Source organism: Eumetopias jubatus, unplaced genomic scaffold (assembly GCF_037043125.1).
Source record: "Eumetopias jubatus isolate StellerSeaLion01/CBP00866 unplaced genomic scaffold, mEumJub1_p1.0 scaffold_10, whole genome shotgun sequence".
NCBI lineage: Eukaryota > Metazoa > Chordata > Mammalia > Carnivora > Otariidae > Eumetopias > Eumetopias jubatus.
Genome location: NW_028274816.1, coordinates 72,152,800 through 72,164,148, shown reverse-complemented (window position 1 = coordinate 72,164,148; position 11,349 = coordinate 72,152,800). Strand labels below are relative to the sequence as shown.

The window sequence follows — 11,349 nt, the reverse complement described above, 5'->3', positions numbered from 1 at the left end:
AGGGAAGCAGCCAGCCTCTGATGGCCCCGCCAAGAGGGAGCCGGGGCACGAGTACCTCTGCCTCAGTTTCCCCACCATTCCCTGCCCCAGTGTCCCCCCAGAGGACAAGGGAACCTCCAGGCTCGGAGCAAGGTGCGTTGCAGAATCAGCACACAACCTCGCCTCCTCAGGACACAGGTCACCGAACCAGTCTGGGGGTCCAACTTCTTTTAGCTGTAAGATAAGAGCCATCACCGTCTGTGATTTGCAGAGGGCTCTTCCTGCACGCGGGCGCTTTACTGCGATGACCCGCCACATGGCAATCACCCCAGCGGCGGCCGCCGGGTCCCACCGAGGCTGGGCCAGTACGCGCTCCCCTAGGCGCAGTGGGAGCGCCGCGCTGGGAAGCGCTTCCTTCCTCTGGCGAAATCCTCCCCAGCCTCCCTCACCGGGAATTTCCAGCCCCGTCTCCGCGTGGCCGAGCGGCTGCCGCGGGCCTGGGCAGGTGCCCGCCTCTGGCAGGTAACTCCCCGTGCGCAGAGCGGCGCCGTCCACCCGCGGAGGAGATGGGGGTGCCGAGGCCGCCTAGACTCCCGGAGACTTGGGAGGCCACGGAAGCTCCGGGGCGCGCCAGGAGGCCCCGCGGAAGCCCAAGCGGAGGGGAAAGTCTCCTTCCCCGAGGGCCCGGGGGATTCGCAGGCCGCGGCGGCTGTCAGAGCGCCCCCTGGCGGGCGGGCATTGGAGGCGCGGCCGCCGCTGGAGGAGGAAGAAAGGAGCTTGCAGCTGCGAAGCCGGGGGAGGCCGCCTTGCTGCGGTGCGGGGGTGGGGGAGGGGAGGGGAGGGGAGGGGAGGAAGGTCCGGGTTCCGGTGCCGGCCCCGCAGGGAGCAGCTGCGGGCGCCTCCCTTCCCGAGGCCAGAAGCAGAGAAACTTCAGGCGGAAAGTACCGCGGCGATCTGTTGGCTCAAGGCCTCCCTCTTTTGCCGATGGGGAATTTTAGGGCCCAGGAATGACCCGCCTGGGTCACCTGGCGGGCCGTTGGCAGCAGGACCCGGGGGGAAAAAGGACAAGGGGCCGACCCCCTGAGGCGGCCTTGTCCTTTTGGGGCCGGGTTAGAACCCTCGGAGGTCCCAGGTGAGCCCCCCATTAGTTAATCCCAAACAAACCAACCAAAATAAAACATGAACCTTGCAAGAGTGCTCAGATTGAACTTGCTCCTTCCCAGGTTTTCCGAATGCAAACATTTTGAATAATTTGACCAAAGGCAATCTTTTCTTCAGTTGTGGGTGGCGGCGCTTTGCTGCTGGCCTGGCTCGTGCGTGGGCGCCCCGCCTCCCGCGCCCGGCACTGCTAAGCAATGTTTAAGGACCGGAGCTAAAACAGGGTTCACGGTCAGCTTCGCCACTAGCTCTGAGCAGGGGTGAGACTCGGGTTCCGCATCTGCAGAATGGGAGCATGGAAGAGCCCGCGTTGGCCCAGGGCAGAGCCTGTAGCGGTAGGCAGGCATGGGGGTTTAGGGGTGCATTCCGAGCCCAGTGGACCGACCGGCCAAGTGGACGGAAGGGCCAAGACGTCGGGTCACAGCCCAGGCGCTGCTCAGGCCGCAGAAGACCCGCCGACCTCGCGCGGCTGGGAGCGCCTAGAACTCCCCCATTGTTCTGGTGGGGATTGAACGCGCGCCGGGTTGACGCGGGCGGCCACTTGGCTCTGGGGTGCTCAGCTCTGCGGAACACTCCGGGCAATTTCCGATGCCCACTCCCTCTCCTTTCATTGCCGGAAAAAGAGCCCTAAATATATCCGGCGGCTTGGATTTGTAATCCTCGACTTTTCTTTTACACTGGGCTTCTCTAGCCCTCAGGACAGAGACCATTTTTATTAGGAGTATCAAAATCCTAAAAAAAAAAAACAAAACAAAAAAAAACCCCACACAAAACTGTAAGATTCACACCCATCCAGGCCTGAAGTTTGCCACACAGGGAGCTACAATTCGCCCGAACACACGAATCATAAACCACTACCACCCTCTCCCCCCCAAATCTTCAAAAGTCAGCAAATCCATAGCCCCCTCAATAATAAGAATTTATTCAAGACACATCCTTTGGAGACACCATTTCCTTCTAACATTTCCAAAATAAAGGGTCGGGCCAATGCTCAGAAACGCATTCTCGTGTTTTCGAAGTTTAAATAAGTTAGCAATTAGCTAATGAAATTTAAAATTAAGGGCGAATAAGTCACTTCTGCAGAACAAATACAACATCCCAGGGACAGGGGTAAAGAAAAGCTGGGAAGAAATCCCCCCTGCGAACAGAAAAGAGGCAGGAGAATCCTCTACCTAGATTATTTCCCCCTCAGCAGTTTTGTAGGAAACTGTCTTGGGCGCAAGGTATTGCAAAGAGGTGGCGCGGGGCACAGCCGGGACGCGTGGGTCCCACGGTGGCCTCTGGGTTATCTGAGCCCTCTCGGGTCATCGCTGTCTCTCTGGTACATTTTCGAACCGGAGGCTGGCTTTTTCGGTGTGCTCCGGACAGAGGGGAACTCGCCCCGGGGTAGGACTGCGGGGACTCGGGACACTTGGGGGCATTTACTGAGGGAGCGAAGGCTAGTCTCGGACGCGGGCTCAGATCGGTTCCGCCGTGAAGGCTTGCACCGGCAGTGAACTGCAGCGTGGGCGGCGGCTCTCGGTGAGTCACCCCAGGGGGCGACACTCAGCCCCGGGGGCCCCCCTGGGGTCGGAATCGGAAGGAACGTTCTGTCCCGGAAAGGCGCGAAGCCGGGCGTTGGAGGCCGGCTGGCCCCGCCGGAGCGGGGTTGCAGGCACTGAAAACTTTCTGAACACTACCGGGATGAACGTGAGCATCCCGAGCCGCCGAACTGCAAACGTGCAAACGCCGGGGCAAGAAGGCGGGGGCGTGAGTCACCGGGCGAGGGGTTCCGCCGCGAGGGTTTACAGCTCCACCGAAGCTTGGCTTCCCCGCCCCGAGAGTCCCTTTGCAGCAAACTGGAGAGAGCAACTAACACTGGATTTTGACTTAAATAAGTGCAACTCAGTGATCGATTCGCTCCAGGTTGACTTTGACTTAAAAAGAAAAAAATCGGTGGGAAAGAAACAACACCTGATCGTAGTGTAACAGGTCAGCAAACCGAACTGTCTCTTACTAAATGAAGGCGAATGGAATGTTGGCTTTAATGTGGATTCAGGGAAAGGGGAAGAGAGAACATTGTCTTAAACCTGACGTCCCCAACAAACTCATATCCGGACAAAACTTTCTACACGTGACTTTCACCCTCCCTTTTCGACCACGGGAAACTTCCTACTAGACTGTCTCACAGTTAATTTCTTCCTTCGCTCCCCCGACCTTTCCCGGCGGTTTGGGAAGGTAGGGAACATTTTTCCCCGAAGACAGTTTACACCAGTCTCAGTTAACCCACGACCCGAAAGAGATCAAGCCCTGGCAAAGAGTGAGAAGGGAAAACTTTTTTAAAAAGTTGACAGCCATTTACAAACTTTCCACTTAAACTTCTTAAACCGGTGCCTGTCCCGGAAGCCCCCCCACTCCACTCCGCTTCCGAGTCCCCGGCGTGGGATGGTCGGGTCTGGGGGCTGCAGGCATCTCTGGCCTGACTCGCGCTCCCCTAACCCCCTTCTTTCCTACTGCACCACACACACACACACACACACACACACACACACACACACCACGAGCCCGTCAGCGAAACATCTGGATCTGGACTCGAGTCCCGACACAAGGGCAACTACACGCCAAGGCTGGCTCCTGGGGAGCGAGTGCGGAGATGCGCGCGGGAGCGGGAGCGCATCGCAGCATCACTTGGCGGGGTCGGGCCTCTCCCAAGCCTCAGTCAATCCAGCATCCTTCCGACCATCAGCTCCTGTCACCAGCCCCTGGCTCCGCCCCCCCGAGTCCGCCCCGTATCCCGCAGCCAGTAGCAACCTCCGACCTCTCTCCACCGCCCCAAACCCTTTCCACACCCCCACGTTCCGGGAGCCGGTTGGCTGCTGAACGCTCGGCGAAGCGCCTGTGCTCGCAGGGCGCTCCGGGTTTCTGGTAGGTGGAGCGACCCGTCACTCCGGAAGGCTGGGCCCGCCCACCCCACCTCGGTCTCGGGCTCTCTTCCTGCGCAGTTCTTCGCAGCCTCCGCGGGGAAGTGCCGGGGCAGCTCCCTGGGCTCGGTTGGCAGGACTGCGGGAAGGCAGCCCCGGCCAGCGGCCGTGCGCACCGTCTGGAGTGAGCAGGGAGCGGGAGTGCGTTGTTCTCTTGCCCGAGCAGGAGCAGCTCCTGGGCCAGCAGTTGCCGCCACCCCGACTTTCGTTCCAGTTGAGGCTCCTCCCGGGCAACATGTCAAAAGCCGCCACCGCTACAGCTGCCGCCGCCACCTGGGGAAGAGCAGCAGCGGCGGCGGCGGCGGCGGCGGCTGCGGGCGCGCGGGGGCAATAAGCCGAACGACTCCGGCGTCCCGCGGGCCAGGGAACCCTCTCCGCGCTCACAGCTCCGGCGGGCCCCGCGCCATGTGCTGAGCCATGTCCCTCGCCGCGCCCCCGGGCTGCGCATGGGGCAGCGCCTGAGCGGCGGCCGATCCTGCCTCGATGTCCCCGGCCGGCTCCTGCCGCAGCCGCCGCCGTCCCCGCCACCGGTGAGAAGGAAGCTCGCGCTGCTCTTCGCCATGCTCTGTATCTGGCTCTACATGTTCCTGTACTCGTGCGCCGGCTCGTGCGCCGCCGCGCCGGGGCTGCTGCTGCTGGGCTCGGGGTCCCGCGCCGCCCACGCCCCGCCAGCCCTGGCTCCGGGTCCCGATGGGACTGCCCCCAGGCTGCCGTTCCAGGCGGCGCCGGCCACCCCGCAGGCTGCGGGCAAGGAGCCGGCCGAGGGCGCCGCGAGCCAGGAGGAGCAGAGTCCCGAGACGCCGGACTCCCCCAGCTCCATCTCCAGCTTCTTCAGTGGGTCGGGGAGCAAGCAGCTGCCGCAGGCCATCATCATCGGCGTGAAGAAGGGCGGCACGCGGGCTCTGCTGGAGTTCCTGCGCGTGCACCCCGACGTGCGCGCGGTGGGCGCCGAGCCCCACTTTTTCGACCGCAGCTACGACAAGGGCCTCGCCTGGTACCGGTGAGTTTCCCTACCGGGGCCAGGGCCAAGGGCCAGGGCGGCAGCCGCGACCAAGAGCGGCAGAAGAGGGAGATGTGGCATGTGCTGGGGAAGTGACAGGGGTACAGCCCTCGACCACCGGGGGCGGGGAGGGGCAGACAGAGGAATAACCCGCGGCGCCCAGAATCCCGCCCCAGCGTGGTACGGGGTGCGCGGGGCTCCGCTCTCTCCACAACGCGGAGAAACTTCTCGAGGAGCTCTGGAGGCTCCGTGGCCCGCGGTGCGCCCCTAGAATTAATCAAAGAAGGGGGACTAGCGGCTGGGGTGGCGCCCCAGGGAAGCGCGCAGCCGTCTCTGACTGCGGCCGTTTCGCAAACGAATCGATCCAGTGTTGCTCGGAGTTTAATTTTTCCTTTCGGAGTCCGGGACGTTCTGCGCCCAGCCGGTCACGGTCTCCACCCTAGACCAACTTCTGGAACAGCTTCTGCTCCCCAGATGGGGATGGGGATCGGGGTGGGAGAGACGGCGTCTGTAAACTTTCTTTCTACAACCTTACTTTTTGCTGGAACCCGAAGAGGGGTCAGACCCACTTGGCTGGCCGGCAACTTGGGCATCGGGAGGGTGAGCTGGGCGGGTGGCCCGGCGCCTCCGCCTGGCAGACCGGCAGACTGGCGGACGGGCGGGCGGCGCGGAGCGTGGAGCGGTGCTGGTCCCTGTCGGGCAAAGGCGCGCACTGCAGCCGGCGGCAGCGGCGCGCGGCTTTGAAGGCTCCCGGGCGCCTCCGGCTCAGCTCGCTGGTTTCCGCCTCCTGGGCCCGGGTGCCGGGAGAGAGCGGGCAGGGACCCCGTCTCCGCGGGCCCTGTACACGTAGGGGCGCCAGGAATGTAAGGGGTTCATTGATTGACAAAAGTGCGTTGCCTCGAGATCGGGGCTTCCCGAAACTCGGTTTTCGGGTCGGGTTGGGGGTCGGGCTCCAAAGAAGGGGCAGCGGCCCTCAGGGTCATAATCACGACCCCTGCCCAAGGCTTTCCAAAGCTACCGGTCTTTGGGGTGAGCTTCTGGGTTGACCGAGCTTCCGGTGAGGCGCGGGTGGGCAGGGGGTCCAGATTCCGGCCTTCGGAAACTTCGTCGGCACCCAGGGGCCCCAGCCACCGGCCCCCACCCGGTTATCTCTCTGGTTACCAACCTCCAATCCTCACGAGTATGACTCCGTCGAGTCCCCGGCAGGCACCTTCCAGGCCCTCGAGATGCTCGGGACTTCGGAAAACAAAAAGGGGAAGTCGAACCGAACCGCGTCCCCTGTTCCCATCCCCCCTTCTCGGCCCCGGGAGAGAGAAAAGGAGGGCTGACCCAGCGGATTAAAAATCGCTCTCTTCCCAGCCTCGTCCTCCTCCTCCCTTTTGTCCTTAATGTTTTTCTTATTGTCAGGAGTTGCCCAAGTCTCGAGGTTTAGCCAGCCGTGACAGTCACGCTTCCCATCGTTCGCGGGCCGTGGACACCGGCTGTTAAGCATGGGGGCTCCGGAGTCCGACGTCTGGATTCGCGTCCCGGCTCTGGCGGCTCGCTGGGGGCGCCGAGCCTCAGTGCTCCCATCGGTGCAGTGGGGAGCCTGTGCTTCCCACCGGGCGCGGGGGAGTGCGCCGGTGCGCTCGGGTGCCCGGCTGGCACGTGGGGGCACGTGGGGGCTTCTCCGATTGTTACCAGGGGGCCACCGAGTGCATTGTTGTTACTACTTTTCCTCCTCCTGGGGGTCGGGGCTATAACGAGCGCCCTTCCAGGGGGAACCCACGAGGGGCCGGAGGCAGCCCGGGATTTTCGCAGATCAGAGACCGAGGGGCTGGGTTGGGAGGAACTGGCAGGAAAAGCGCCGAATCCGTCAAGTCAGGCGGTCGTAGAAGCACCTGGGGCAGGCTGTGGAAATCCCCACAGGAAGTTTCACGAAGGTTCTTAGGCGGCCGCGCTCCACCTGCCACGTTCCTTTTGATTGACTCAACACTGCTGAATAAAGGACGAAGCCGCACTGGAAAGCCTCGCTGCGCGCCTGCCGCGGGGAGCGCAGCCGGGGAGCCTCGGGCGGGACCCGGCGCCCGCGGGCCGCGTTGCGAGCGGCGCGCCGGGCCGCTGCACTTCGGGGAGGCGGGAGGTTCGTCGTCTAACCTAGCGGTCCCCCTAAACGGAGGGGCCGAACCGGCGGGGCCAGGAGCCCCAGGGCCGGCGGCGCTTACCCCGCGGGTGAGCGGGGTGGCGGGAGGGGCAAACGAGAGACCCCGCAGGTCGCCCCACGCGCCGCGACCCCGGGAGGCACCAGCTGCGCCCGGCGGGACCGCAGGCTGGGTGACTGTTTTGCAGCAAGGGGGAAAAAAAAAAAAGTCTTCCAAAATGCCAGCTGCTTGCTTAATTTTTTAATTGATTTAGAATATTCTGGATGTCTGGGCCAACGTGTGGGCTCAATTATTTTGAAGGCAGCCGCTTTAACTTTAAACAGACCCCACCGGGAGGAGACGCCTGTCCCAGAGCGCTTTTCCTAAAATCGGTGCCCGGGGAGCATCGCTCGCCCTGGCTGGAGCCCTCTGGGCTCAGCCCAAGCCTAGCTGCTCGCGGGGAGGTGCGTGCTCCTTTGTAGCTCCCGCTGCGCCCGCACGGTCAGGCCGCAGACTGGAGCCGAGTATAAATAATAATTAACCGGAGAGCGTTGCAGTTCGGAAACGTGGTTAAAACAAGCCCTCAGAACCAGAACAGAGGAGGAGAGGGGGGAGACATTCTGGAGGCATTTAGACATTTTGGAGGCATTAAGAAACTACGGGCACGGGTGGTTGAATCCGACAGGCGGGCTGGCAGTCTGCAGGAGAACGAGGGCTTGGCTGTGTTTGTGCAAGTCGTTAATGGGTTTAATCCGCTGATACACAGCCTTGCTTAGTGGCCTAGCCAGTAAACCCAGGGCCTGGGCGCATTTGCATGAAGTCTTAGAATTGGATCGTAGCTCTTTCCACTTGGCGTCATGAGACACGATCGGCCCGAAAGGGATCGTGTGGGATCGGAGCCTCCCAGGGTGGCGACACGGACCTGACCTTGCCACCCGTCGGAAATCAGGCGCTTTTCCGCTGCCTTACCTGCTACAAAAATCGAAAGTGCTACTAGTAGGTGTGGTTCATCTGCCCGGGACCCGAGTTTGTTTTAGTCTGGGATTAAGACTCTTGTGGTTTGATTTTTGTTCCCCCCTCCTCCCCCAGTACAATATCCAGCTCGCCTTTTCTCTCTCTGATCAGGCCTCCCAAACTTAACAGGTGTTTAAAGGACCCCACGGAGTGGCTCATCAGGACTTTTGGTGAATCTGGCCCTTATCTTCTGTGTCATGGTTGTGAAGGTGTTTGAGAAATAGGGGAGCAGTGGTTCAGGAGACCCTCATATATGCCAAGCCTGGAGAAGGCACCCACCCCCTACGTTTAGGCTCTGACTAGGGGTCTAACCTTTGAATTTAAAAAGAAATATGTACTTCCTTTAATCAGTTTCTCTTCTTGATTTGGCTCAAGTGTGGTAGATATTCATGAATTTTAATGACCCCAGTTTGGGGATTAAGTTAGGCAAACACTGTGTGATTCTTGGTTTTTTTGTATAGAGAAATATGCCTTAGACAGGACAGTGGCAGAACTCCTTCCCCCATCTTGACTCTTCTTTCCATTTTTGGTTGTACAAAATAAGCTGACACTTCAATGCTGTGGCCACATTAAAAAAAAAAGTATAGTGTGTGGGTGGTTTAATAATGTTGATAGCTAGCACTTACTGAATGTTTTCCCTGTGTGCCAGGCACTGTTTCAAGTTTTACAGGATTAGCAAATTTAATCCTCATTACAGTCCTGTGAAGTAGGTACTTTTACAGGCGAAGAAACACAGGCACAGAGCGGTTAAGCAACTGGCCCAAGGTCTCACAGCCAGAAAGTGGCAAAGGCTGATACAGCCACCCACCCAGGCAGTCCTGATGCAGAGGTCACCCTGTGCTGTGCCACCTCGCTTAAAGTGACCCAAGCATGATGTTGGTCACATACGGTGAGTTCAAAACTTGGTTTGCTTTGAAAGAGTTTGCGTTTCTCTGCAGCATAGGACGGTCAGAGTCCACGGAGTCATTAAAATGACAAAAATACCACTCAAATATAAAGGCAGAGAAAACAGAGGGAGTGTCCCTAGTAAGAGCAGATTTATTCTTTTCCATTTGCCTTTTTTAAGGCTGGGAGGTGTGTGGGAGGACATAGGGTTAAAGAAGATGTTACAGAACTTCTTGGAATGAATTTATTCATTAAAAAAAAATACAGTGCCCAAATCCACACTGAAAACTTGTACTCATTAACCAAAAGACAGTTACAACTAAGGCTTGGAGCAGATTTCTTTAGAAGTAGATTCTAAAGCCCAGTCACTTCAGAAATGTCTCTCTTGAAAGCTGGTAGCTGAAAGTAGCAACTTTTCCTGCGTTTTCAATTTAACAAATGCTGAGAAAACTGATTTTCTCTCCTATTTTCCTCTACTGGTTCTGTGAAAAACCTGGTGGCAAGGACTGCTTCTGTCTTCACCGAGGGAAATTTAAGATCCGATCTGATTGGAGATAATCCTTTTTGAAGTAATTTGCACTTTCTCAGTCCTGGAGTTTAAACCAAATATGCAACTCACTTCAAGCTGCTGGGTGAAGATCAAAAAATCTACATTTATATGCAACAATTTGAAATACAAACCATCATGTTACAAAGCTGTCAAGATTTATTAGCAAGACTGTGTAGCATGTGTTGAACTCTGGTTTTAATTAGGCACCTAAATTAGACCATAAAATGGTTGATTAATCTTTTACAAGTTGAGGGGAAAATATAACATAAATTAACCTAATCATAAGTGTTTTCCCAGATGCTCTGAGTTAATAAAATTGTCAATATCTAATAGCAACCTATTTGTTTTAGATAAATAAAAGGCTTAAGTGTATGAATTAAATTACCCTTAGCTTCCAAGTGGTATGGCATTAATGAACAGGTCGCCAAAAAATTAGCCTATGTCTTAAAAAATACTTATCGACATAAGATACTATAATTAGGAATTAAATGTTAACTAAACTAGCTTTTGCCTTTTTAAAGGAGCCATGGGTATTAAAAACTTACTATTTAACACAGACTAATACTTATAAAGACATTTTCCCAGCTAAAGTTGTATTGTTTGTGATTTTTTAAGTGATCTGTCACAGCTGTTTTTCTAGTTTGGTGTTTTGTTTTTGTTTGAAGAAAAACTTTTTGAGATCTAGAAAAATCAGTATGTCACAAAACCTCATTCCAAATAACGTATGCTGCTTCACATTTTTGTTGAAACGTTGCAGGCGATAAGGTTTTCTGATTACAGAAGTTGACCCTTTTAATTGCAAAAATTATTTAGAATTAAAAGCGCACCAGGAATTTGAAAAAACAACACAACCCACCAGCCAGCTAGTGTTATGAATCAGGAAAGTGGCATTTATTTCGAGCTTCAGAACTGAAGTACGTGACCAAGATTGCTTGCTCTCTGTATATCAGTAGTTTCTCAATACTTTACGTCCTCACTCTATGAACATGGAAATGAAGTTGATTGACAGAAACACAAAATGTCTACTCCAAAGGCAGAGCATAATGAGCATTTCTTTTGCTGTGAATAGAGTTAGTTTCCAAATAGGGCGCTACCTCTTTCATTTAACAGTGGGTGATTTCAGACAGTAAGGGAAATTTCAGTCCTAGGCTGTTGAGATAGTCAGGAATCCCAGCAAAATGAATTCCCCAAGTATGTGGCATATTTTCAAGGGTAATGAATACAATATGCTGCCTACCTCAAATGAAAACATTTACCATGGCTGAAAAGAAATGAGATACTGCTATCTTTGGAAGCTACTTGTAAGTAGAGCATGAAGCTTTTTCTAATATTTAAAACATTACCTTGCTAGAAATCTATTGCTCTCAAACTCTACCAAAATAAAACTGACACCAAATAAAACTGATGTTAGCACGTATCGATATTTTCTTTTCCTGAATTGAGACTTGGGGAGAAGTTGAATGTGAGGAACAATGACCAGCCTGATAACATGATAATAAATAATTTTAATTATTGCAACCAAGAGGCTATGTGTTAAGGTGCTGCTAATGCTAATAAAATCCTCCATTAATTTTCTTTGCACGTAGGTAAGAGTTAATTTCCTTTATATCGATATCTTAAATTCTTTACATATTTTTGTGACTTGAAATATTAAAAATAGCATAAATTACTGAGTCATTCAAA

At 55.6% G+C, this 11,349-nt stretch overlaps 1 protein-coding gene across 1 annotated transcript in view; it reads left to right on the top strand.

Annotated features, from left to right (window-relative positions):
• Positions 1-4,128: 4,128 nt before the first annotated feature.
• Positions 4,129-11,349, top strand: part of LOC114197857 (heparan sulfate glucosamine 3-O-sulfotransferase 3B1) — a 39,454-nt gene continuing 32,233 nt past the window's right edge. The window contains exon 1 of the mRNA XM_028089059.2: positions 4,129-5,097. Coding sequence (XP_027944860.1) covers positions 4,544-5,097 — 554 coding nt within the window. The 5' untranslated portion in view covers positions 4,129-4,543. The remainder of the gene's footprint in view (positions 5,098-11,349) is intronic.